Genomic DNA, 27,312 nt, shown 5'->3' with positions numbered 1-27,312 from the left:
TTCCAGGGCTGGCTGCTGAGAAGCATCCCCACAGCATGATGCTGCCTCCACCGTGCTCCACAGCGGTGTGTTTGTGGTGATGTCTGATGGACATTAAGCTCCATTTTGGTCTCATCAGACCAAAGAACTTTCTTCCTCTTGAGCATGGAGTCTCCCACATGCCTTTTGGTGAACTCTAGTCCAGACTGAATCTGAGTTTTCTTCAACAGTGTCTTTCTCTTTGCCACTCTCCCATAAAGCTCTGACTGGTGAAGAACCCGGCCAACAGTTGTTGTCTGCAGAGTCTCTCCCATCTCAGCTGCTGAAGCTTGGAACTCCTTCAGAGTAGTCATAGGTGTCTTGGTGTCCTCTCTCACCAGTCTCCTTCTTGCACGTTCACTCAGTTTGTGAGGACAGTCTGATCTAGGCAGATTTACTTTGATGTTAAAGAGGTTTTTTTGTCATTTCTTTTGTTAATAAAGCCAAATTGTATCGACCATGATCACTTAAAGAGTAAAACATCCAAGGGAGTGAATATTTTTATTGGCACTGTACGTGGATTGTGAAAAGAGAATTGCAGAGCTCTCTTTTCATTCACAAACCTCTGTAGATCATGTAAACAACTCTGTAAGAATATTAAAGTAGTAAAGTGTGAATGATGTGTCCCAGCCTCACCGTTCTGCCTCCTGTGTGCTTTCAGAGAGAAGATGGCATTCTTCACACGAGCAAAGAGCAGCATCCCTGACCTGCCGGCTGACGACGTGTAGAGAAGCATTTCAAAGTATTTCCTCCTCCTGAGTCTTAATCTGCTGTTCCAACACAAATGAAGCAAATGTTCAGCGGTGAAATGAAGAATTTAAAAGAATAATAATATGTTTAGTAGAGGAAAAAAACACTCAAAACCATGAAGAAACACGTTTTTTAAAGAGCTCAGCATTTCTAAAGTGGATAGTCTTTGTTTGTAAATTAGTGATAGCACTGCTTGAGCTTTCTTTTTTTATGATTTCACTCTTTTCTTCTCGTCGTCTTTCTGTTACTAACAGGCTGTTTGTAGGCTCTTAGGTGTTTCAGATCATTCCAGCACAAAGTCACACATGTGCATAAAATGTTTTTGTACTTTATTTACACATTTGGACACAAAGGAACTATGAATATATAAATATATGTATAACAATGGCACACAGACATCATCAAACTATGGTACTGAAGCAATGTAAGCAACAAAAAAGAAATATGTGAACTTAACAGATATTTATGTGTTTTTTAAGACCATTTAAAAAAAAACTTTATACGCAGAAAATTTAAGCACACATAAAGTTTATCTGATGGTTGTACATAATCGTCATCAGCATGCCTCTGGCTCCTTTCACATTACAACGACACAGAAGGTAAACTGGAGTCGCTGCTTTACAAACCTTACTAAAAGAACTGGAAATGATGATTAAGAGCAGGTCTACGGCAGAATTTTCTTGTGTTTTTAAGCAAAAAAGAAAGTTGTCTCTCACAGATAAACACACACATCATCAGCATAATGTAGAAACAGCACTAACACTCAGGTAGATGTTTGGATAGTCTGCACTTTAAGAAACTTGAGGTAAAAGTTAAAAAAAAGATGAAATGAAACTTGCTGTGGCTTTTAGAAAATGAAAAAAAACATTGCCTCATTGTGGAGCGAATGTTGAGGCACGTGAAGATTGTCAGAAAAACATGGACAGCGAAGATAAAATGTATTTTTCTGACTGTGAACTGATTGTATCACTTTAACATAGAGATGAACCCTTGAAACTGACCAGCAGCTTCCCGCCAATAGGAGGAAGGCACACCTCTGGTTGGCTGGTTCAGATACTGTCTACCCTTACCACATTCAACACAACTGTTGGTCAGTTTTTCTATTTTTCTTTCATTTTCTCACTGTGACTTCATACTTCTCATACATATCTGAGTCTCTCACTCATTTTCTATACTGAAGACTGGCCATTTTTGACAACACATTATTCCACTTTTTCCAAAAAAAGTCCCCTCATGTACTGGAAGCGCTTTATTCTGAAAACCCAGACCTATTTTCTGGACAACCCACATTTTTCAAAAGGTTTTCCTGTTGGGTTATTGTATCAAGGTGTGATGGTTCAGGTACTAACTGTGGGATTGCAGAGTATTTTTTTCAAGTTTGAGAGAAAGAGCTAACACCAAGGGTTGAAAAATTAAACCAGGCTGCAGTTCCTCAAGTGTCCACTAGAGGCTGGCCCTAAAAAGCCAAGGAATTCCCATAAGGTCCCATGTTATATACCCATTTTAAAAGCAGAAAAAAACATTCTTAGAGCCTGGTTCAAATGAAGAATTCAGTATCAAAAGTTATTTTCTTTATTGTTTTCCTTTATGTTAATGGTGAGTTTGTCCATAATATATTCATTTTCATTATGTTAAGGCTAAAAGTTATGCGTAAATATGCATAATTAGTGGCTTGGCCAGGCTGAGGCTACAAAATTTCATCTTTTTTAAATTAAATTATATCCTAAATTTTTGCGTTCAGGAATGCTCTCTAAGCCCTCCCAGAAACTACTCAAAGTCACAAGTCCCAGTTTAAAGCCTTCCCTTTAGTCAGGGTGGTGGAAGAACAGCTGAAAAGGCCACAGTAAGGTCATTTTCAGACTGCTAGGGTTCTGTTTTAGGTTTTGGTTTTCAGAATAAAGTGCCTGTGGTCCGCGGGGAAATCTTAAAAGCCTGATGGGTATGTTTGTCTAAATTAATTTGTATCACGCAGCTTCATTTTGGCATGGTGACCAAGTAAAACTTCACATATCAACTCTTTTCCTCTCATCAGTGGGTAAATTTACATTTTCATAATGTGACAGAGTTTGCTCTTTGTAGTCTCTGGAGGTTTTTACCATCGTTAAGCTTTTTGTTTAGGATTAATTTGACTGTTCAGGCTTAGCACTCTTGTGGTTTTGTTTTTGCCACCTCAGAAAATATCAGACAGAAACCGTCAGAGAGGCGTTGATGTGTGTGAAGTCAGGTATTCATTTACATCGAGGCTCCTTTATGTTTGATGTTGTTTCCACGGCAGCCAAACTTCAGACACCAGCAGCTTTTCTCCTCTTTGTGAGTTTGTACCTGGACCTCGAGTCACTGTTATGTAAGTCGTCCTTGGTGCTTTTATCCTCATTTCACCAGCGTTGACAGCAGATGTCTCTCTAAAAACTTTGATCTATTCAGGTGGCACACCTTGTGTTTGTATATGAAATATACTTCATATAATCCTGCTGACAACCTGAGAAGGGAGGACGGAGCTGAATGCCTCTCAGTGGGAAGGTCGGGGTTTGATCCTCAGTTCCTTCAGTCACCTGACAATTTGTCCCGAGGCAAGACACCAAATCCCTGTTAGCTAATGCTGATGGACACTTTACATAGCAGCCTCCTACACCAGTGAGTGAATGGCTGTGAACAGAATACAAGTTCAGGTCCTTTTACCATTATTTTGAGATATTTCACCTTTTTGGCAACGTTTCATTCAACAAACTGCTCAAAATGTGAAAACCGTGCCGGTTAATTATTTGCCTAAAACAGTGCACCTGCAGAGAGGAGACTTTCATCTTCAACCTTATTATTATCCTGAAGGAAATCAAATCTATGAAAGACATCGAGACGTGTAAACGACACATAAACGACACGTAAACATAATGTAAACAACACTGTAAGTTAAATAAACTATAATATTAAAAGCAGGTAAATTCAGATGTGTAGAAATGTTTGGTCAAAAAAACAGGGGAAAATTGAATATTATAGTATAAATCTTATTATAATAATTATTAAACCACAGGGACCTCTTAATAGAGAGGCTTGTAAGAATAGGGATGGGCCATGATTTCAGAATTTTAAATAATGGTTAATGTATGAAAAATGTAGGTTTTTCTTGTGATGAGTAATTTAAAAATAGAAGTTTCTACCATTATCAATATCTTTTACCAGGTCCTGGTTGTAATGCAGTACTGCCATCAGAGAGTGGCTATTGCACACCTGAGCATCATTGTCTAATTCTTCAACAACAACAAAAGAAGAAGAAAGCAGTAATGTCTGTGAAACATCTGTAAGTTTACAGACTGTAGAGGTGCCATGAAACCAACTTTGCTTCTCTTGTAAGAAACGATCAATTACACTGAATATTTTTATTGAAAAAAGATCAACTATTGATCTGTTTAAATTTGCATTGTGATATGGAATAAATAAATTCTTAAGTTGAAGTTAGCATGGAACAATGCTAAATTTGTTAGCCCTTCACTGGCAGATTCCATATGTGTTAGCATCAAGCTATGTCTTAGTGTTTTCCTCATGCAGGAATGAATACGAACAGAAATCCAGACACGGCTTCACTGGTCAGGTTGTTTGTTTCTCTGTCTTCTGTCCCGTCATCATCACGGTTAAGCTTTTAGCTTGGTCACCATGCTAATCATATAACTTTGTTACTTTTGTTACCTCCAAATGGAGCGATCCTGTCATACCATTATGTTTCCATTCATGACATAATCCCTAATGTAGCTCACACAAGCATAGCTGCTGCTGTTATTCCATTTGTTTAATGATTGTAGAAAAACTGCAGCTCATACAATCGTTTCCTTTTTGGCCTTTCAGTTTTGTAGCTCTGTGTTGCCTTTGGTTTTTGAATGATTAAAACCAAGATACTTCTCTTAAATGTCCCCAAACTGATAATCAGCCTTTTTTTAATCACAATGTAACACTTAAATGTTCCAAATCCACACAGAATTAATGACAGTACAACACATTCAGGTCAAGGTGGGAATGTTTTTCACAAGTGTGTTTAGGAATTATAAATACACCATAAATACAGAATAATCAAGCACTACAGCTCTTGCTTGTTTAAAAATATGGAGACTATGAAGCCTGGTGGGAATGTTATGAAGTATGAAATGATGTGAGGATGTTTGTGCTGAAGCTGCGATCGCACTGCAGGAGCTTTTCTAAAATGTTCTCTACCAACATCCAGTCATACGTACATAAATAATATACAGAAGATCAACACTAGATAATGTCACAATACCAGAATTTTAAACTTTGATATGACACTAAAAATTAAGTGATTTTCAATACCTCAGCAACAAATATTACAGACAGACTCTAGGATATCATCTGGTGAGAGAAAAGCGGTGAAAAATGATGCCAGTCTGGTCTGTGCTTTTATATTTTCCAACATGTTCTCAGCAGTGAAGCGGCCACTCAGGACGCAGCGATGGGGGGAATTTATTCTATTCTGTTAGAGTAGTCACAGCTGTTTTTATGACACAGATAACTTAGTGGGTTTAAGTTAAGTTGGTAAAAGTGCATCTTCTGTACTGGAGGTTATGGTGCATACAGTAAAGCTTCACAGTTTTGTAGGTTTAGGGCAGTGGTGGTTTTCCCTGAGGGCCAAATACAGAAAAATAAAAGTATGACAGGGCCGCTTTGAGATACCTCACCTTTATGGTATTAAAGTTAGTAAAACCAGTCCAGTGTAGGCGAAGACATGCTTCGTCATTGAAATGCTGAAAGAAATGAAAGCCTGCATCACAGCTTTCCAATAATGACTGACAAGGCAAATAACCAGTCACTGTTGAGGATTTTAGGGGGACTTGTATGCCCTAGCTTCCTCTGGACCCACCCTGATCAGGGTAACATTGATGGGGTCTGCCTGTGTTATCCTTTCAGGATTAGGGGAGATGCTGACAGCTCAGCTCCACATTCAGACACAAAACAAGAAGCTTCCAACATTTAAAGAAGAAGATGATCGGTGTGTAAAGACGGAGCAGAAAGTTGAGCCAGGAAGTTTGTCATGCACTGTTGCAATAAACTGCTATGAACCAAAATAATCACATTATTTTGGTTATTAATATTACATTATTTTCTGCTATTATTTTGGCTGTCAATATTTTTACCATTTACATCACCACTTCTATTTAGTCACGAAAAAGGCATGTTGATGAATTCCTCTCGTCAAAATGTTTGTTTACAACAGCCCAAACAAAGAAGTACAATACAGTAAAGCACAGCTTCATATGTGAGCCCATTTCTGCTATTTAAGTAAAGTAAATGTTAGGTAATTTTTTTTTTTTTTTTTTTTTTTTTTTAGTAATTAAAAACTTGGTTAAAATGATAGCCCTGCGATTGACTGGCAACCAGTCCGGATGTACCCCGCCTCTCGCCCATTGACAGCTGGGATAGGCTCCAGCCCCCCATGACCCCCATTGGGAGAAGTGGTATTGAAGATGGGTGGAAGGATGGAGGTTAAAACGATGAGAGAAAAAGGCATAATTCTGAGAGTAAAATATCGAAATCATAATATAAGTCAGTTATGAGATTGAAAGTTATCTTGATTTAGCTCATAATTTATTTACTATCATAATTTTGCCTTTTTACCTTAAGATTCTGACATTTTATCTGATATTTTTGACTTTTTATATCTTTTTTAACTTGAATTCCATCATGATCACTTTTTAATAATAATTGTGACTTTTAGTCTCAAAATTTCACGTTTTTTTTTAATAATTATGAAATTTTAATCTCATAATCGTGACTTTTCATATCATAATTTTGACTTTTTACCTCTTAACTGACTTTTTTCATAGTTCATAGTCTGGCTTTTTATGTCTTAATCATGATTTTTTATATCAGAATTTTGACTTTATATATCATAAGTTGTGGGTTTTCATCTCATTATTGCCTCTTCTTATTGTGTAATTATGACTCACTTTCTCATAATTTTAATTTAACATATCTTTTTGAAATAACTACCTAGTTTCTATGTTTTTTTCTTTTATAAGTGGCAGCAATGGGCGTCCATAGCTTCATGTTGTAATGATGTGCATATTAATTTTTTGTTAGGAGTTTATGGCTGGACCACGGGCTGCAGTTGGTCCTGCAGCCATAGTTTGGACACCCCTGCTCTTCAGCTACCATTAGAAGTTGTCCAGCTCTTAATCCTGCATCATTTAAGGCTTGAATTGTTGTTGTTTTTTTTTTTTATTCTATCTTAATACTGGGAAAATCCTCATGAAACGTCCCCAGCAAATTGGGCACAAAATCTGTTAATGTGTGGGTAACCAGGCAATGATAACGGTACATTTTTATTAGAAACTAAAGGTTTAAAATTCTGGTATTGTGACTGCCCTGGTTTAAATACAGCCCATGTTTGTGTGCGTGGTCCTGCAGTGTGAAGCTGTCAGAGTTTGACTGTAGCAGGATCACTGTGGCATTAATGAAAGCCTTCAGAGACGTGAGAGAGAGAGAGAGTGTGTGTGCCTTTGGAGAGAAACTTTATCTTTCTTTCTTTGTTTCCTGTCCTAACTTGGACGCCATCGTCTGATCTGTAGAGAAACGTTTGAGTTTTTCTTTTTCTGTCCACAGTAGAGTAGAACGGTGTTAGTCTGAGGAAACATCACTGTCGTCATTAACCTTTAAATCAAAAACACTCTTTGACATCTGGATGAAGGAGTGTAGATTTTTGCTCACGATCATTCAGAGAAACACAAATGCTGTTAGTCACAAATTATTTTTTTTCATCATGTAGGTTGTGATATAATTCTTGTTTGTTATTTGAAGTTCAAGTGCATTTTATTTTCCTCATTTGATTGTTTTCTAATGAATCTGTTTGTGTTACCTGAACCTGGTAATGTGTACGGAGGCGGCTATGAGAAACATACAGCATGTATTTATTGCACTTTGTGATTTGGGTGTGCTTTTTTTTTTTTCTTTTTATCGCGAGAGTCCCGAAAAGCTGTGAATTTTATTCTCAGACACTGTACTGTCGACCAGAGTTGTAAATATTTCACCAGCACAATAAACGATATGTTTTGTAGTTTCACAACAAATAAAAAGTTCTTCTCTTCTAACGTGTGATTCTCTTTGTTTTATTTGAATAATAATTTAATATTCTTTATACCTTTGAGGTGTTAATGTATTACTGAAAAAACAGCAGCTGTTTGGAAATGGTGGCATGCTGATTGGTCGTTGCGGTAATGTTTTAACAAACTGAAAAGCGCTGCGACTCATGCTCTTTGAGATAAATGCATGTATCAAGCTTGCATGATTTAACCAGCTTCCTTTATATCTTTGCTTGTTTCTATTAACAATTAAAATTCTTATTTTGCAACTTTATTACATATTATTTTGGTAAAAAAAAACAAACAAAAAAAAAACAATCTAGTAACTCAGTGCCTGCAAAAGATAGATGGGTGGCAGACCGGTGGGTTAGTGTCGTCTCATGGTCAAATGAACGCAGTGAAGGCAGTGCCAAAGACAGACTGGCTCCATGACACGTCACATGGATGCAGGGATTTGTACAAAAGATAATGTAGCTCATGATTTTGACTTTAAATCTTATTATTTTGACTTTTTAGAAGGTAATTTTGACTTTTAATCCTATCATCTTGACTTTTAAGCTCACAATTCTGAATTTTACTCGTATTATTTTGACTTTATAGCTCAAATCTGAATTTTTATCTTATTATTTTGACTTTTAAACTCAATTCTGACTTTAAACGTCAAAATATTATGATTTAAACTCATTATTCTGACTTTAAATCCTAGTATTTAGACTTTTAAACTCACAATTCTGCCTTTTTATCCTATAATTTGACTTTTAAACTCATAATACTGACTTTTAATCCTATTATTTTGACTTTTAAACTCATTCTGACTTTAAATCCTATTATTTAGACTTTTAAACTCACAATTCTGCCTTTTTATCCTATAATTTGACTTTTAAACTTATAATTCTGACTTTTAATCCTATTATTTAGAATTTTAAACTAATAATTCTGACTTTAAATCCTACTTTTTTGACTTTTAAACTCATAAGTCTGACTTTTTATGCTATTTTATTTTTAAACTCATATTGTATTATTTAGACTTTTAAACTCATAAATCTTTTAATCCTATTATTTGAATTTAAAACTCATAATTCTGACTTTATATCATATTATTTTGATTTTTAATCTTGTTATTTTGGCTTGTAAACTCATAATTGTGACTAAAAATAATGTGCATAAATGAGCAGAATTTACCAGAAGGTTTATATTTCTGTTTTTTAAATCCTTTTATAGTGTTTTTTTTTTTTTTTATCTGTTAGCTGTAATCATTAAGAATAAAAAAAATTGACATATTTTCGTTTGTGTTGATGAATTGAGAATATATGGATTTTTTCACTCATTGAATTACATCACATGAAAAAATAAAATTTGCATGATATTCTTTTTTAGATACACCTGTGTATTATATCAATGACCACAAGACCTCTTCAAACACTATTTTCATTATTTCACGTCAGACCATCTCAGAAAATATTTTATTTAACTCGAACCTTCAGAGTCCATTATTTACCGTTTATCGACCATTGTTATCCCCCTTTCAAACAGGAGATGGCAGTGTCCACCATTGTTATCCCCCTTTCAAACAGGAGATGGCAGTGTCCACCATTGTTATCCCCCTTTCAAACAGGAGATGGCAGTGTCCACCTTCTGTGGGTTTCTTTCGTTCCACCGGCAAACACGAAAAAGACAGAGCAACTGACGTTTTCAGTACCGGAAGTACTCTTAAAAAGTGTTGGACTGCTTCCTCCCTCTAGTTTGTTTCATCAGCCACGAGTTTCCACTTTCAGCCTTTCTCAGGAGTTTTTCCTCTGCTGTTTCGTAAAGATGGGAGACCCTTTAAGCGAGTACACAGCCCGGCTACAACAGCAGGTGAGCGGCCGGTCTTTAAGGAGAGAAGCTAACAGGCTAACAGGCTAACCGTGGCTGTGACAGCCGGCGTCAGAGACCGACGCAGACCGCAGCGCCAAACCTCGGTGAACAAACCGTCAGTTTAATGTTATACTGTCTACCAGTGAAAATACACACGCCACAGAAGGACTTCAAATACAGTTGCCGGCTATACGGACTCGAGTCTTAAATTCGGCTAAACTGCTTTTTCCAAACGCCATTTATCTTTGTTAGTATTTAAACTTTTTATCCGGCTGTTTTCTTATTTTTGCCGGTCAGTTAACGTCATTTAATATGAGACGTGGAGACAGCTAAACCAGACTGCGCTAAACAAGCTTTTGATTTAATTTTAGTGTGTTTATGAGCACAATCAAAGCCCTTCCAGGAACAAATGTAAAAGGTATAGCGCTAAACTGGTCAGAACTCAAATTCGGCACAAATATTACACTAGAGAGAACTTAGTCATTTACATTTCTTTTCATTTATGTCAGACAATCTGACACGCACACTGGTGTTACGGTGTACAGGGTGACCGTGTTAACCTGTGACTTTGATCCGAATCCATCTGGTTAATGTTCATGATAATGACTACAGAGTAATTAAATATGGGGATTTAGTTGGGACTTTTTCTTTCTTCAACATATGTTACTGCGACAATCACAGACGAATTCTGCTGATAGTCACCAGTTAACACGGTCGCTTTTTAAACCATAACACCGGGCCATTAAACACCCGCCAAATCTGTGTGATTCTATTAATCAGTACGACTTAACTACTCTCACATTCCACTCAGTCATCCTATGCCAAAATAAACATGTATTTTTATTTTCCATTTGATTAATTGCCTTTAGTACTCTTACTATTTATTACGCCCGATCCGCAGGTTAGTTCTAAGTGGGCTTTTAATGATACACAACTTTGTGTTTGACGTTTATGTCTAATTTCCCTCTGCTGAATTTTACATCATATTTTTATGAATGTGAGGCTGTCCATGCCATTGAAAAGGTATTAAATCGACAAATTTTTAAACAAAGTATCAAATGTTAAAATTCTTGCAATGCAGAGTATGCTCGTCACACAGTGGTTATCTCAGAGGTGAAACCATTTTAAAATCACGCCAGTCTGTAATGATTTAGCCTAAAGCAGGGGTCATCAACCACATCTGCACAAGGGCCAGATTTAAGTCTCCACAGAGACTTTCAAATAAACAAAAATTAAATAAATATTTTGGTCTGATTGAAATATTATTGTGTTAGAATTTGTCTTTCTTTTCAAAACACAGGAAATTTTTAGGTATTACAGTGAGCTCTATCCCTGTTATCTATAATGCAGCAGGCCACAAAGAGACAGGCCGGCCCACAGAACTGTCCGGGCCCCTGAAAATCCCAAATAATGGGCCCTCCCCAGTTGTAATTAAGCAGTAATGTTAATTCATCTTTTGACACTTTTAACCCCTTTCATTACTTCATTTGGCCATTTTCTGCCCTTCAACTTATTTTTGATAATTTTTGCAACTTTAAAAACAATTTTTGCCACTTTTGCCCATTTTGACACTCTTTAACCCATTTTTGCAACTTTTCTGCCAATTACTGTTCCTTTGTCCCATTCTTTAACCCCTTTTCACTACTTTGCCAGGCTATTTTTGCAATATTTTTGCCACTTTTAACTTATTTTTGACAACTTTTTGCCTCTTTAAAATGATTTTTCTTTTCTCTAACCCTTTTAAACCAATTTTCCTGCACATTTTTGCCCTTTTGTGCCACTCTTTTATCCATTTTTTGCCACTTTTTAACCCCTTTTCATTACTTTTTTTGCACCATTTTTGTTACTAATAACTCATTTTTTATGCTTTTTGCCCTTCTTTCCCCTTTTACCAATTTTTTGCCACATTTTTACCTCTTTTCATGCACATTTTTTTTATCCCTTTGTTCACTCCACAACCCATTTTGCCACTCTCTAACCCCTTTTCATCACTTACTCGGGCCATGTTTGCAACAGTTCTGCCAGTCTTAACCCATTTAAAAAAATATATTTACTAATTATGAATGATGAGTGAATTTCTGTAAAAACAGGTCAACATTAGATCATTCTAAACTATTTCAATAGTAATTTTTTTTTTTTTTTTTTTGGACGGATTAAACAGCTGCAGACATTTGAAGCCAAAAGACACTCTTAAAACCAAAACATTTTCTTTTCCTCCTTTTCTGAATTTAATGATCTTCTGGGGGCCGGACAGAAAGCTTTGGGGGGCCTGATTTGGCCCTCAGGTCGCCAGTTGATGATCAGTCATTAAAAGTTTATAAAACTTTCTTAAACTGGTGTTTGGCTCCCTCTGCTGGTGCTAGATGGGATCGTTGGCTGTTCCTGGACAAGCTGAGAAGTTGGTTCTAGTATCAGTCTGGACATTTTTAGTCTGTTTTATTTTTCAGGTTTTCTATTCTCATTCATTTTTAATTTAAGTGGAAAAAATAAAAGAAAAACACTTCAGGTGATTTTATTTATTTATCTTATTTTGATGCATTCAAAGGTAAATCATAAAGAATATTTGCAACCACTTACAAAGCCAGAGAAATCCCTCATTTTTATTGTTGTAACAGTTAATTTCTTGTCATGGTGGCTGCCAGGTGAGGGTTCTGTGACCCAAAATCTACATCAGAGATTTTTTTCCCCTTGCAGTAATGGTAATATTGTCAAAGGCATAATATCTGTACAAGCATACTCAAGTGCTCACTTCTTTGCTGCATCTGTAGTTTTAGTTTCATTTCTCTCATACACAATAAAAATAAGTAAAATAACACCTACAGACTTTTATTGTGCAGCACTTCTTGGAAATAGTGCGTTTATTCTTGATTCAACTTAACTTAGCAGTGGCACCAGTGACTGTATGGAGCTGCAGTGTTTATAGTAATTTCTTTGACCTCATTTAACAACACAGATTCTTTGAATCATGAAGGACTTAAAACAATTGAGCATGAGTTAGAGCACACCTTTAATCAGTTTTTTAAGCTGTAAATTGCTGCAACTCGGGGCTGAAGTCGATCTGAGTCCATTCATAGTGTCCCACTACTTGTTTTAACCCTTTAAGCGCCAAAATTGCAAAATTTTGACAAGCAACATTGCTGAATTAAACAGGCTCCAGCTGCAAATATGGTGCCTAATGTTGTTACCACTTTACACCAGGAGATGGCGGACATGAGTAATTTCAATCCCAGCAGCATTTTTGGGTGTGTTTCTATTCAAAGTTTTGGAGTTTATAGAGTTTGAAAGATGCACGCCCGGTGGATGAGACGAGTCGTGGTGTAACAGAGAGAAAGAGAGTGAATTGTAGCGAGAATACTCACAATGCTGGGAGGAATAGAGGAATATTCACCGTCTGATGTGACTTTCAGTCTATCATGACAGCCCACATGCAACAAAGCTGATGCTTTGCCTCACTGTGCTTTCCACCTACCAGGGTTGGAGTAATCGGCCAGTGCCGTGGTAGGGGTATCTGGGGGGGGGGGTCAAAACACCGCAAATATTAACGGAGATTGGGAATCAAACACACCGCGGAGGAAGAGACATGGTAGAAGCATAGGGTAGAAGCCATGGTAGAAAACACACAGCCAGTGGTGGTAGAGGCCACCTGATGACATCAGAATATGCAAATTAGATGAGTGAATTTACTCCCAAAGACGTGGTAGACGCAGGGAAGAAGCCTTCGGAGAAAACGTACAGCCAGTGACGGTGGAGACCACCTGGTGATGTCAGAATGCAATTTAGATGAGTGAATTGACTCCCATCACAATCTTTGGGTCATACTGAAGATTTTTCTCATTTACAGTATGCCTTTATCTCTAACCACTTTCAAGCTGCAGCCTTTTGAAATTTTGATATCAAAATTGAATTTTTTTTATTTATTTATTTTTTTAACTCTGGCGCCCAAAGGGTTAAAGTTCTGGACAGTCTGACACAGACGCTCCACAGAGTGAGCATGCTCTAGACAGAGCATGGACTTGCCCTGATGGAGAGATGTCAGAGTGATGGCCCTGCTGCACTCATTGAAGCGCTGCCCAGAGCTGTGGGGGATTCAATCCCTTGCTCAAGGGATAGTACTCAGGAAGTGACTAGACCAAAGTCCAGATATGGTCTGACTGGGACTTGAACTGGCGATCCCTCCAATTCCCCATGTCCTTGCCTGCCTCTAAGATTATCAAATAAGGAGACATGAAGCTGCCTACCTGTTGCTGTATCTCATTCATGTTTGGTACTGCTTACTTGTGATGGATCACGATTGCTCACTGTCATCTGCTGCGTGCAAGCTTCTGTCCTCAGGAAATGCAACTCCATCCATCCATCCATCCATCCATCCATAACAGTGTTTCCCCACTGGACATTTCCAAGCTGAGTACAGATGGGCTGTACATCTCTACCCATCTTAACTGCTCACCTGTTTCTTTGGCACTCCATGAGTTGTGCTTGTTAAAAAGTAAATCCAGGGCTTTCCACAAGCTTTGGCTGTCAGTCAAACAGCTGACTAGTCACTTAATCACAGCTGGCCATATTTTTCACATTGATGCTTTCATCTAGAGTGAATAACAAGTAATGACTCCACTGTTCTTGTCCAGTTTGGAGCTGTTCACCTCCAGTGAAACCATTACATTCATGAGAAAGGTGTCTGTCTGACTGTTTCAACTCTGCCCCTGAGATTCTGACTGGCTACTCCACGTGGAAACCTCTGAAACAACGATTTTCCTTTCATGGAAAATGAATTCCACATGATGATGAAGAAAAGCTGTTAAAAGTAGCTCTTCCTGGTTCATGCTGCTGGTAATCCCAGAATGGTTTGCAAGTTGCTTGTGGTGCAAAGCAGGAAGGCCACTTTTGAGTGTGCATGTTTAGTTGAGTAGAGTCCTGATGGCAGAACGGCACGTTATCTTTTGTGGTTGTTTTGAGTGAGAGCCCCCTGGTAGTGGGATTCACATACTGTGTGACTACTGTGCTTGTTTGTCTGACTATCTTTTTAAAAACACAAATAAACCCAGTAAATTATCATTTAATCTTTATGTAAGACAAAGAGAAGCAGCAGGTATTATTTACAGTAACATACATTATAAATCCGTCTTAATCTTTATTTCCTAAGCGACTGTTCTGGTGCCGTGGTTTCCTTTAAGTTTTATATATCTGTTTGCAACACAACTTTTTGTTGCATCATGTCCTGAATAGGGGTCAGCTTTTAGTTTCATTCTTACTCAAACTAGAACGTCTCTGCCCTTTTTTTCAGGGCCTCTGCTTCCAGGAAATCATGTGTGTTTTAATATCATCAGTCCACCCAGCTTTATGGGTGTCATATTTCTAGTGTGAGTTCCACAGTGATATTGCAAAGTCTTTTCAGATTGGTGGAAGTCACGTAAAAGTGAGTACATATTTTGAGTTTCCAGATATTACAAGCTTTATATCATGTTATGAAAAAAGAAATCAAACTTTTAGGTGAAATTTCGACGCTTATCTAAAATAACAGCCTAAGTCGTATTCTCAAGTTTTTCAGGAGACAGAAAAACTGAATCAAATGTAGAGTAAATGATATTTTTCAACCATTACACTCAGAAAGCCTATGACAACAGATGACTGTTGACATACAGATAATGCTGTCAGTCAGTTTTCTAAAATAAGAGAATTAAATGATTGGTGATTATGAGCCTGACTTCGGCCAAATGACTTTTGGAATAAATGACTCAGGTAAAGCAGTTTACTTATTTTTTCCCACTATGACAGACCATGAGGAAGAGTAAGACACAAACATTTAGAAATGTTAGTGGAGCATCCAGAGACTCGGGAGACAGACGTGCAGCTCCATCTCTTTAATGGTAGCCTCATTGTCATTTTTATTGGAGGGTTACTGATCAGAGTCAGAGTAAGGGCTGAACGATTTTGGAAAAAAATCCAGTTTTTGATTTTTTCCCTAAATTGCGATTTTATACGCAATTATTTATAAACTTTCTTTTATTCCTAAACGACGGCTGTAAAATAACAACTTCAAAAATACCAAATTCTGATGATTTTGACCCTTAATTGTCAATCGGATATGAATTATTGCATTTATAAGGGTTTTTGTCATTCTCATATTTAATAAGAAAAAAGTACAAAAATGAGGGTAGGGTGTTTTTTTTAGACTATTCTAAAAATGGCACTTGAATGATTGCATCAGACGTCATGCATAACATCTCTGCTGCTGCTGCAAAAAAGTTTAAACTGCTGTTTTGACACAAATTTTATATATTGCACCTTCTGCGATTTGAAAATTGCAGCAGACCATATTGCAATTTAAACCAATTTTCGATTAATTGTCCAGCCCTAAACAGGAAATAAAGATTAGGACGGAACAATTTTCAAAAATAATTTAAGTGCAATTTTTTCCCTGATACTGCGATTTAATATAAGATTATTATTAGATTGCTCAACTTACTCATTTTTCTACAAATTCAAGCAATAAATCAATTCATATTATAACCTACATCACAGGTGTCAAACTCAAGGTCTGAGGGCCAAATCCGGGTTGTGGAACAGTTAAATCCGGCCCACAAGATGATCTCGTATTTCTGTTCTAACTGGTCCATCAGGCTGAGGTCTGCAGATTTCCTTAAGTATAAAAATGTGAACTTATCCTGCTGATTTAAGATATCCTTGTTAAGTCACAAAATCTGAAAAAGTAAGGAGTAAAAACATTTAGATGAGAAGTCAGGAATGTGGGAAAAAAATTTAATTTGTGTTTTAATTTCACATTTTTAATTTAGCATTTTTACAATTAGGACTCAAACTTAGGATTTTGACTTTTAATTTCATACTTTGAGCGTTTCAACTCATAATTTTGACTTCTCATGTAATATTTTAAGCTTTTAGATTCATAATATTACATTTTAATTTTGACCTTTTTAGCCAGTTATTTTGTATTTTATCTCATATTTTCAACTCCAAACTTTGACTTCATAATCCCATAGTTTGACTTTTTGGACTCAAAATTTAAATTTTTGAATCATATTTTGACTTTTAGTTTCATGATCACAAATTTTATTTCGTATTTTGACCATTTAAACTCATGATTTTAAATTCTTTCTAATATATTTGCCATTAAAATCATTATTTTTTAATTTCAATTTCCTGTTTTGACCTTTTTTAACTAATAAATTAACTTGTCTCATATTGTGAGACTTTAAACTTATATTTTTACTTTTTAAATGTCAAAATCGTTTATCATCAGTGCCAAGTTTTTTTTTTTTTTAATGTTTTATTACTGGTGAAATGAGGTTGACAGTTTATGGTTAAAAATGTGACCCTGTTAGGCCTTCAGGTTAGTCCTGAATCCAGAATCCGGCCCCTGCTGTAATTGAGTTTGACACCCCTGACTTAGGCCGTTATACAAAACGGGTAAGATCACAGGATCTGTTCAGCGGAGGATGTTGGTGATTTTACCAGAGGTGGCCAGCACCATAGAGAGCTGATTGAGGCAGGAATACATACAGTCAAAAAATGACTTAGGCCATTATTGTAGGAAGGTGACGATTCGGTATGCATCTTTCTGAAACTGTTATTTAGATGAAACTTTGTTTATATGAAGTAGTGAACAAAACTAGACAATTCTCCTTTGACTAAAAAAGAAAAAAACTGAAAAAATTAGTTGCTTTCTTTGAGCTTGTCATGTTTACGGCACAATTTTAATCCTAAAATTGCGACTTAGTGTCTTTCAGAGCAGCTGTTAAAGAAACTAAAAACTCGTATGTCATTGATAAATCTTTGATTTATTTGTCGAGGTCAGCTGCTAATATTACTGCTGCTATAAAAGGTAATCATTGATTTTACTGAGTCTCTGATGTGTATCAGCACTGAGCAGCATCATTTATGAGTGTAAATTAGGCCAGTACGGACACGTGGAGAGGGTTTTTACTCTGGGCAAACACTGAGAGGAAGCGATTGGTTGTTTCACTACAACATAACTGCTCAGCAGCAGATCTGCTTTCACTTCTAGACTGACAGCAGATGCTGAATTATCACAGACATTATTGAAACCCACTGACTGCAGAGTGCTGATAAAGGTAAAACTCAGTAATTTATCTGCTTTGGAAACATAATGCTTTTAACAATGAAAGGAAATGAAAATGTGCATATGATTCTATGCTGTCTTATTGATGCATTTTTACACAGATCAAATCTAAAATTTGAAAAGAAATCAGTGAAAAACTTAAATGTCTTGCAATTAGATTTCCCAGTTGTGAGTTTCTCAAACAGAGAGGCGTCACATGTTGAATATTTGCTTCTTGTTTTGCTACCCTGAGGCAAAAAGAGTCAGTAGCAGGGATAATAGCACTAATGGACATGTTCAACCGAGATATTAACCACAAAAAAGAATTGCAACATAAAATACTGCATAAATTCACATTGTTTGGTACTTTTTGGACACTGAAGGTTTCAACAGTTCTTAGTGGCTACACTGAAAGATCAGCAAGTCCTTAAAGTTTGTGAAAATTTAAAACTCTTTTAAAAACTGTCATTGATATAAAAGCAAAAAGCTCCTCACACCAGGAAGCTCTGATTAGAGAACCTATCTAGCAACAAGTCAGGGGCTCTTCAGAGGAAATGTATATGTGTGATTTATCTTTACATGATGCTATTTAAGTATTAAACGTTTCTATTTTTTGAACCTTATTATAAATGGACAGCTTTCAGCTTTGTTGGCTCACGTCTGTCTTTGTATATTTAAGATGGTGACTCAAAAGTCAAGTCTGAAGAAGAGTCTGGGGCTCAAAACATCACCTGTTGCTAAATAAATCTTCTAACAGGAGCTTCATGATGTGCAGATTTTATTGATATTTGCTTCAGCTTCTTCTAAAGGGATAATTTGTCGTATTTAGATTTTCTCCTTTGCATTTTCAGGCTCAGTTGGATTATTTTACCTGTCGGTATGGTAGATTTATTTTGCAGCCAGGAGGGTGGTTAACATCCATCATGCCACAAATTATAAAACTAAAGTAACATGACAACAGTTAGAAACTTAAAGATGAGTTATGAATAAAACCAACATTTCCCCTTTTAATTATAATTTCTGCATATTTGCAAACTTTTTTGCAACTCTTTTGATAAAATACATTTTAACTCATTCAAGAAGTCTATCAAAAATGTAAACCAACAAAATCTTATGAAGTCTCGACTTCTGGAAACGTCTCAGTGAAATTGAGCGAGTTTAGATGTTGAATTTGTAACATGGAAGTTTATTGCATCATGTGCAGACAAAGAGGCAGCTTTCGGTTTCATTCTAACTGAAACTGAAAGTCATGGCCTCATTTATTATCAGAATTTTGGCTGATAGATGTTTTAAAAGTAGTGATTATCTTTACTAGGTCTCTACAATTAAATTTTAAGGTTCTTATAGTTTCCCTCTAGGAAAAAATGTTCTTGATGACACTTTAACAGTTGACAGTTATGGGATTATTCACCTCTTCATTAATCTTTTTTCTGTTTATATTTGTTTTATAATCACACTGTAAGTCAGTGGTTTTAAATGCTGTGCCTTGAGCCAAGTCTTGGTATGCCGTAGGAATTTGTGCAGCCATACATAATTACTGCAACTATACAATAACTTATGTTCAGTCAGGACCACTTTGTCAAGAAACAAACATGATTTACAGTTATAAATAGTTTTTATTTTTTAGCTGTTTTAAATTTGCACTCATTGCTGTTATTTATATGTGGCTGTTCTGGGAGGGAGGAGCTGGGGTGGAGGAGGGTTGTATAAAGAGGGAGCAGCAAAGCATAGCCAGTTAGAGCAGTTTAAATACGGCTGCATGAGTGCGATTGATAATAATCTAAGACTAGAACTATCCTTATGTCTTTTGTTTCTGTTTCGTTGATGTTATAGAATGGTTTCTCTTTTTAGATTAGTTTAACCTTTACTCTGGAGGCTGAGTGAAACTTGATATTTTCACTTCGGCCCGGGAAGGAATGGAAACTCTACCCTCCGGCCTTTTTAAGCGGCGTCTTGGTGCTCTGATGCTCTCTTGCTTGTTTGCTTTTCCTCTTGCTCTCTTCTCTCTTCTTGTTACGTTCTTCCGTTTGTCTTACATCCTGGTCCTACGTCTTTACTTTTGTTTTTGCCTAGTTTACTGCCGCTGGTAATTTGGACTTCCATTCCATCGGCCTCCAACTTTTCTTGGATTTTTCCAGAGTCTTGCTACTGTAAGCACTGGCCTTCGAGAGTTTTTACCAGCCGCATATGATCCAGGCCTTTTTCCCTGGTTTGTGACTGTTGTGGCTTTCTTGAATCTCCACAATTTCTTTTTCCAACTTTTTATTTTCGACACTTGAATCCAACATGCCCGGCGGTTCAGTCAAATCCACCTACCTGAGTTTCCCTAATAACTCCATTAAAGTGGTGTCAACTGGCCAGAGACATGATTATTTTTGAGTTACTTGGGCGAATTAAGGACACTGCTCCTTCTGTGACTTGAGGAGTCAACTGGACCCTGAGGGGAAGAGATTGTCACCGGAGCTCACCGTCACCTGAGAGACCGCTTTTAGCACCGCCTGCATCCTCAGGAACCCTCCAGCTGGTTCTCGGCGGACCGAAAGTTTTTTCCAGCTGAACTGAGGTTCGACCTAGCTAAATCGGGTGGTGTGTTTGCTAGGTACAGTAAGAACTAGGGATGCACGGTATTATCGGCCTGATATTGGTATCGGCAGATACTAGCAGATATCAAAATTAATGCTGATATTTGCATCGGATATTTTGGCCATGGATATCAGCATATATTAACTATAAAATTTGGCCATATATACTAATGAGTTAGTGGAGTTTTTAGCTGGACCAACAGACCAATGTAAGAGATCTTTTTCTTTATTTATCCTTATTCTTTAAACTAAAAGTGTGTTTAAAAAAAAACTTTTTTTTTTTTCATCCTCAAACCTTAAATTATGTTCTAAGGAATAATGTTTTTATTTAAATATCGGTATTGGTATCGATATCAGTATCGGCTAAAATGAATCCGTAAATATCGGATATCGGCAAAAATTCAATATTGTGCATCCCTAATAAGAACTCACACAATTTAACCGGGCTAATAATTCTAAATTTCCCTCCCAAACTCCATCGTACAATTAGTTTCTCACAGTTTCCAATCATACTCACTCTCCGTCAAACCATATTATTATAACTGCATTTGTTCATTTTTTTGTTTCTTTCCTTCATTATTATAATTCAGTTTAGTCACTTGAATTATTCATTGTAATCTTGTTTATCCATAATAAATCAGCCAAGCTCAGTTCACTTGTCCAGAGAGTTATTATTTGGGAAGAATGTCACTGAAAATGAGAATTCACACTTGAGGTATGAGATTGATTCATAATTAATGATTTAATGAATTAGTGGAAGTTTTGTAATTAATTCATAATTATATATTTTGAATTGGTTATTAAATAATCAATACACGTAAGCGTTGGTGCCCCTGTTGTTTTTATTAATTCAAGCTTTATATGGAATATTCATATTTCATATCTACACCCTTCAAAAACCATCCTCTGAGCTGAATGGTGGATGTCTGAAGAGGTTCGCTGGCATCTTAGAACTGATAAAACATCCATTGTAGCCTGCAGAGTGAACTCCTTGATCTGCAAGGAACATAAAACTCTAGACACAAGTTATTGTCTTGGTTGTCTCTTCTTCTTTCTTCTTGGTGGATTTGCAAACCAACATGCATGTCGCTGCTGCTGTATCTACTGTGTAGGTATGCAAGTGTGCTGCGGCGAGATTGGTGTTACTAATGCCATGGGAGAGTGGAGCAAACACACTGGTGCTTGGAACAAACAATTGTGTGTTATTTAAAACTGCTTTATGTTAATGACAAACAAAATGACCTTTGTGCGTGTCGTTTGGGTTTATTTTTTCAGGAGCAGGAAATCAGGAGTCTCTCTGCAGAGATCGAGAGTCTCAGAAACCCACAGAACCAATTTTCATCTCCTCGTCTGGAGGAGCTGCGAGAGGAAAACGCCAGGCTTAAATACCGCCTAAATATCTTAAAAAGGGTGAGTGAAAAATGAATTCATGAAAGAGCATACGGTAGATAAGAAGATCATGAAAATCTTCCAAAATTGACCAATAACATTTCCTCAATCTGGGGTTCCTGTTTCATCACAGTTTTAACCTTTCACCTTTTTATAGTGACAGTTTTTATAAGGATGAAAAAATATTTAACAGTTTGGTATTTTAACTTTGCCTCAGTTTTTATAACATAACAGAGTTAGAGTGTTAATGCCAGACTAACTGTAAACCACAAAAGAGAGCATTGGGGGAAAAAAACATGGTTGTTCAGAGAATATGGACCTTTTTTATTATCTGCAGAAGTGTCAAGGCTCACTTTATTTTCTACAGATCGCTGAATCATTGCAGCATGTGTCATCAGGTCGACATTGACACCAACGGGGATAAATAAGGGTTCTTTTCTTTTGAATAAGATGATTACTGCTGGCTCACTATAGCTCTAAAAAAGACTCAAGTAGAGACCTCATTTACAATTTCACACAAGGTCCCAGACACAAACATTCATGAGATAAAGTGGAAATAATAAATTGAAACCTGAATATCAGAGTGAGAGTAAAGAATAAACAGAGCATATAAACAAGAGAGGAGTTCCAGGTTAAATGTTTATCATCAAGATTTCAATGCCAACTCTTCTTGTTTTAGCTGTAAGACCAGCCTAAATAAATAAAACTACAATAGGGTCACCAAGCCAAAGTTCGACTTGCAAAAAATGCATTCAGAGAAGTTGCTGACATGTAATTTTGACAGTGTGAAAGATTTCCTAGACCGGTGACTTTCAGACATTTTTTGCTCAAGGCACACCATCTGCATTTAGCTTTTTAAGACGTCTTACAGTATTTGTAATAGATTTATATTTGAGGTAATAACATATGGCTGTTTTAATTCACAATGCACACCAAGACCTGCCTCTCCAGACCATTTAAGAGCAACCTAATTCCAAAAATAATGCTAAAATTAATGTTGTTTTTTATCCGTATCAGTCTTATTCACTTGTTGACTAACAGCAGTCTACTGTACCAAATCACAAACTCCTTGTACCTATTATTTGCCATTTTCCCACCAATTTATCCAATGTTTGTAAAATAAGGCAAAAAGCACAGTTGGAAAATATCCCAAAATACCACAGAAAAAATCAGGTTTTCCCAGAGGTTGTCCTTTTTTTTGTTCTGATACTGAATGATATTGTGAGTTTCATAATGATAGGGTTCCAATAGGGCTGGGCAATTATGGCAAAAATAAAAAGCACAATTAATTGAATTTTTTACCTCGATTATGATTAATGAACGATTATTCCACCCCCCACCTCCAACTTTTTTAATTTTAGAAAAAACAAAAAAACAAAAAACAAAAAACTGAAAGGAACAGGCACAGATTAACAATTTCTGGTTATTCATTGAAACATTTGAAATCAAAACACACATCAGCTGAAATGAAAATATTTTTCTTAAAAAGTCACATTTTTCAGAGAAAAGAGGAAAAAATTTAAATAATTGACGTGGCAGGTTTACTTTGGCTAGAGGCTCTAATTGTCGGTTTTGATTATTTTTCGATTAATGTCTCAGCTCTAGGTTCCAATGGTTTTCTCAGTCATAGATAGTATTGAAGTCAGCCAGCGCTCACTAATTTGAAGTACCCTTAGTTGCTGTATTGTAATTACTCATGGTTGTACAAATTCCCAAGGCACTCCCAGACTTGCCTCAAGGCACCACAGTCCTAGACCATGGCCCTCTACTATAGTCTAATATTTGTCACCCTGGTTTAATTTCCCCGCCAATGTTATGTTTTTTATAAAGCTGACATGTCTGCTTGGCAGTGAACTCATACATGCTCTTGAGCTGTGCAGCGCAGGGAGAGAACAGCTCCATAATGCTCTGAGCTTCAGACACTCAAAGCTTTTGAACATTTCAGGTAAAACTCTCCTCTCCACCTTATATCCATGTATCTGCATGGATTTTCAGAGATATAACCTCTTTATTTTGCTCTCAAAAATGCACCAGATCAGTGCATTTAACTTGAAAATGTCCAGATTGTTTTCCTGGGGAAGCATACCCCTGGACCCCGTAGAGAGTTCAAAATCCCCCCACCATTGTCTCCTGTGGGAAACGCTGTCCTCTGCATTTTTAAGTAAGAAAATTCAAATATATTGGGTACCTAGGGTTTTCTTTTTTTTTTTTTCCCTGAATAAATGTGAATAAATTTCACTTAATTTCTTACTAAAACTAAAACATTTGTTATTGTGACAGCCTGTAAACTATTACCATATTATGTCATCAGCATTGCTGTGTTTTTTTTTTTTTTTTTTTTTTAAGATTTATTTTTAGGCATTTTTGTGCCTTTATTAGATAGAGGAGGACAGTGGATAGAGTTGGAAACAGGGTCAAGAGTGGGGGAGAGACATGCGGTAAAGGGCCTCAGGCCGGATTCGAACCTGGGCCGCCCGCGTACGTGGGGAGCGCCTTTAACCACTAGGCCACCTGCTGCCCCGCTGTGGTTTTTTTAATACAATTACAAAAGAAGGACAGAAGAAGAGGACAGAAATCTCCAGCAACACTTGTAGTTTAGAGAACAACTTTATCAGACCGACATTTTAGGGTTGGTTAAGTGATCGTGTTGTTTATGGCTAATAGATGCTGCCAAAGAGGCACAGGGAGTGTCTAATGGGAAACTGACCACAATTAAAATGAACAATAAGAGGAAATGACCACTGGGTGGGGTTAAAGTGCATGCTGGGGTCATTTTAGTGTGTAGATGAGGTAAAACATTTTAGAAATAGCTGAAGGACATCAGTAAAAACACCTCTAGAAGGAGAGACAACAAGATTACCATAAAACCAGAATATAGAAATTTACTTGGAGATAAAAGTTTAACAAGGATCCCCAATTTAGAAGATAACTGTAGAAACTCATTGATAGAAAAATCCTCATTTATCCCCTCTGGGGATAAACATTTTTAACTCTCAGGCCCTCCTAGAGCCATTTAGGGCTTTTTCATTGTATTTTTTGCTCTCTCTCTGGCAGTTATCATGCTAAGGTGATGACATTTGAGAAAGATGTTCATTTTTTAATGTTTTTTTTTTTTTTAATTTCATTATCCACACTGTGTTGACAGAATTTTTCACTGTGTAGACAAAAAACTCTCTCTCTCCTGGAGCCCTTTTAGGTCACATTGACTACCCATTATTTTCATTCTACTACCATTTCAATGAAGAAACAAGAAATCTTGTTAATTCCTCTGTAATTCAGTCATTCAGAGGTAAAAATTTTTTTATACAAATAGTTTATAGTCTGTCAAAATCAGTGTTGCTGATAGTCATAGACATATCCCAGACTGATAATCCCCGTACAAGAAAATCCACTTTGTATTTATCAAATTGAAAATAATTCATTTTTTGTGCAAAAAAAAAGTGGTATTATGTAAATAAACTGGGATTTAACTAAATGACTAAAACTAAATAAAATGATGAAAATTAATTCATATTTGCTATGCATGACGAGGACTGGAGTTAAGGTCCAAAAAAAAAGAAAAGTTTTTTTCTTTAATGTTTATTCATTTTAAATATGTCCAATGTCCTAAAAGGGCTTCAAGAGGGAGAGTGTGATTTTTTTGAAAAGGAGGGCCTGAGGGTTAAATAAAAAAATCCAACATGCTTCTCTCCTGTTCCTGATAAAATTTTGATTCCACCTCTCAAATTTGGTTTAAGGGCTTCGTTACCTAAGAAAGTAAAGAGGACATAGTTCATTAAAATGTCTGGCAACAGGGCTGGTGGTGGTGTTTGTTTTAACAGCGATACATTCATTATCATATTTGAATGGTAAACAGAGAAGGAGCAACCATATTGCTCCTTCTCTGTGTGAGACATCTTCTTCAGTTCATAGTAACTAGTATTTTACATTTTCAGTACTTAAACACTGCTATCTATGCAAAATAAGGGCAAGGCCAGGCTAAGCAGCACCAGCTCATGCCTTCAGCCCTGCAGAAGAGGAGCAGTTTATTGAAGCCTCCTCAGATGCAACAATATTATTGCAATTTAGGTCTGAGGCATTGCCAGTATTTTGGATTGGAGTGGGAAATGAGTGGTAGTAACTAGGCATGAGAGCCTTTGCCAACCTTTTCTTTTTGCTTCATCCTACCTGTGTGAGGATGTTGCAAAAGGCTGGTGCATCTAAAATACAACAACAAATCATAGCTGGACATTGAAAATGAACTGAGAGTGGCAGCTTCACAGCTGCCCCCAAGATGCAAAAAGATCTGTAGGACCACAGGTTAGAGTTAGATTTTTAAAACTCATAAGTTTTAGGTTCTATGTTGTGGTAAATTCCAAAACAGAGGAATTTGTTTGAAAAATTGTGAATAATGGTGTGTTTGTCATACATTCACGTGTTTTTACATGAAGATACATGCGGTGAGGGGTGGGGGGGCCTGAAAATATTTTCATCGATCAAAGCGGGGCCCAACTGAAAATGTTTGAGAAGGTCTACATTAAAGTTTAACATGGTATCATCAGCATATGGGTGTATAATGTACAGTTAAAGAGGAGGAATATCCTCAGCAGTAATGATATTGAGGTCATAGTAGTGACCCCAGGATTGAGCTGTGTGGAACGCCTTTTGGAATACGCAAATACACACTACTGTCTGTATAACTGAAAAGTTTCTACCAATAGTTTTAAAAAGCTGTGTAAGGGGGAAGTTCGTAAAGATTTCAGAAGAGAGTATTGAAGCTTTTTGGACACGTTTTAGTTTTCTAAGGAGTAACATGCAACAGTTGTATGCTGATGTTGTTTAAATGTTGGTAAACAGGCTGATGCATTCTTCAGTTTGATTTCACTGCTTTGATTTATTGTGTGCCATCTTTGTGACATTTTGGGGCCAAAATAAAGAACACAGAGACCCCGCTGTCAAAGCAATTGTGTAATAAAACACATGCAGCATGAATAAACTTTTTAGATTCCATCTGCACATCATGTTTGTTCCAACAGTCAAAATATGCCAGATAAATACTTTATCTGGTACTCAGTCAACCGTCCTCTTTATGTCATCTTCACATTGATGTGAGTGAAGCTGATGTGCCGTGTTCTTGCAGGAAGAGAAGGCTCACTGCAGTAAAGCCATGTTGAACATCAATCAGCGGCTCCAGGAGATTTTTGGCGAGGCCATCCGGGCATCCTGCCCTGAGCTGGACGACCCTCCGCTGGCTGTCGCGCCCAACCAGCAGGCCAAGTTTGGAGACTACCAGTGCAACAGTGCCATGGGCATGTCCCAGGTAAAGACGCCAAATCTCTCTGGGAATCACAGAAAATGACCCGTTTACTTGGGTTAAATAACAGTCTCCATGAGTTCACAAATCCACAATATGTCCAGGATTTAATAAAGCGGGACATGGTCAGCTTTTTTTGATTTGTGATTGTATTTTGAGGGTTCTTTGTTGTTGTTTTTTTTACATGTCAGCTGCTCTTAGCTTTATAAAGTGGTTACATCTGTCCATTTACTGGTTTATTTGTTGTCAAACTGAATCTGATTTTGTGGC

At 36.8% G+C, this 27,312-nt stretch overlaps 2 protein-coding genes across 2 annotated transcripts in view; both read left to right on the top strand.

The window, feature by feature from the left end:
• wwc1 (WW and C2 domain containing 1) overlaps window positions 1-7,824 on the top strand; it is a 100,024-nt gene extending 92,200 nt beyond the window's left edge. Inside the window, exon 22 of the mRNA XM_041801125.1 lies at window positions 680-7,824. Coding sequence (XP_041657059.1) covers window positions 680-746 — 67 coding nt within the window. The 3' untranslated portion in view covers window positions 747-7,824. The remainder of the gene's footprint in view (window positions 1-679) is intronic.
• Window positions 7,825-9,383: 1,559 nt separating this feature from the next.
• The window catches only part of rars1 (arginyl-tRNA synthetase 1), a 44,040-nt gene continuing 26,111 nt past the window's right edge, over window positions 9,384-27,312 (top strand). Inside the window, exons 1-3 of the mRNA XM_041800890.1 lie at window positions 9,384-9,704; window positions 21,636-21,770; window positions 26,869-27,048. Coding sequence (XP_041656824.1) covers window positions 9,384-9,704; window positions 21,636-21,770; window positions 26,869-27,048 — 636 coding nt within the window. The remainder of the gene's footprint in view (window positions 9,705-21,635; window positions 21,771-26,868; window positions 27,049-27,312) is intronic.

The sequence above is a fragment of the Cheilinus undulatus genome, linkage group 12 (genome assembly GCF_018320785.1).
Source record: "Cheilinus undulatus linkage group 12, ASM1832078v1, whole genome shotgun sequence".
NCBI classification, from domain to species: Eukaryota; Metazoa; Chordata; class Actinopteri; order Labriformes; family Labridae; genus Cheilinus; species Cheilinus undulatus.
This window is presented reverse-complemented; position numbering and strand designations above follow the sequence as displayed.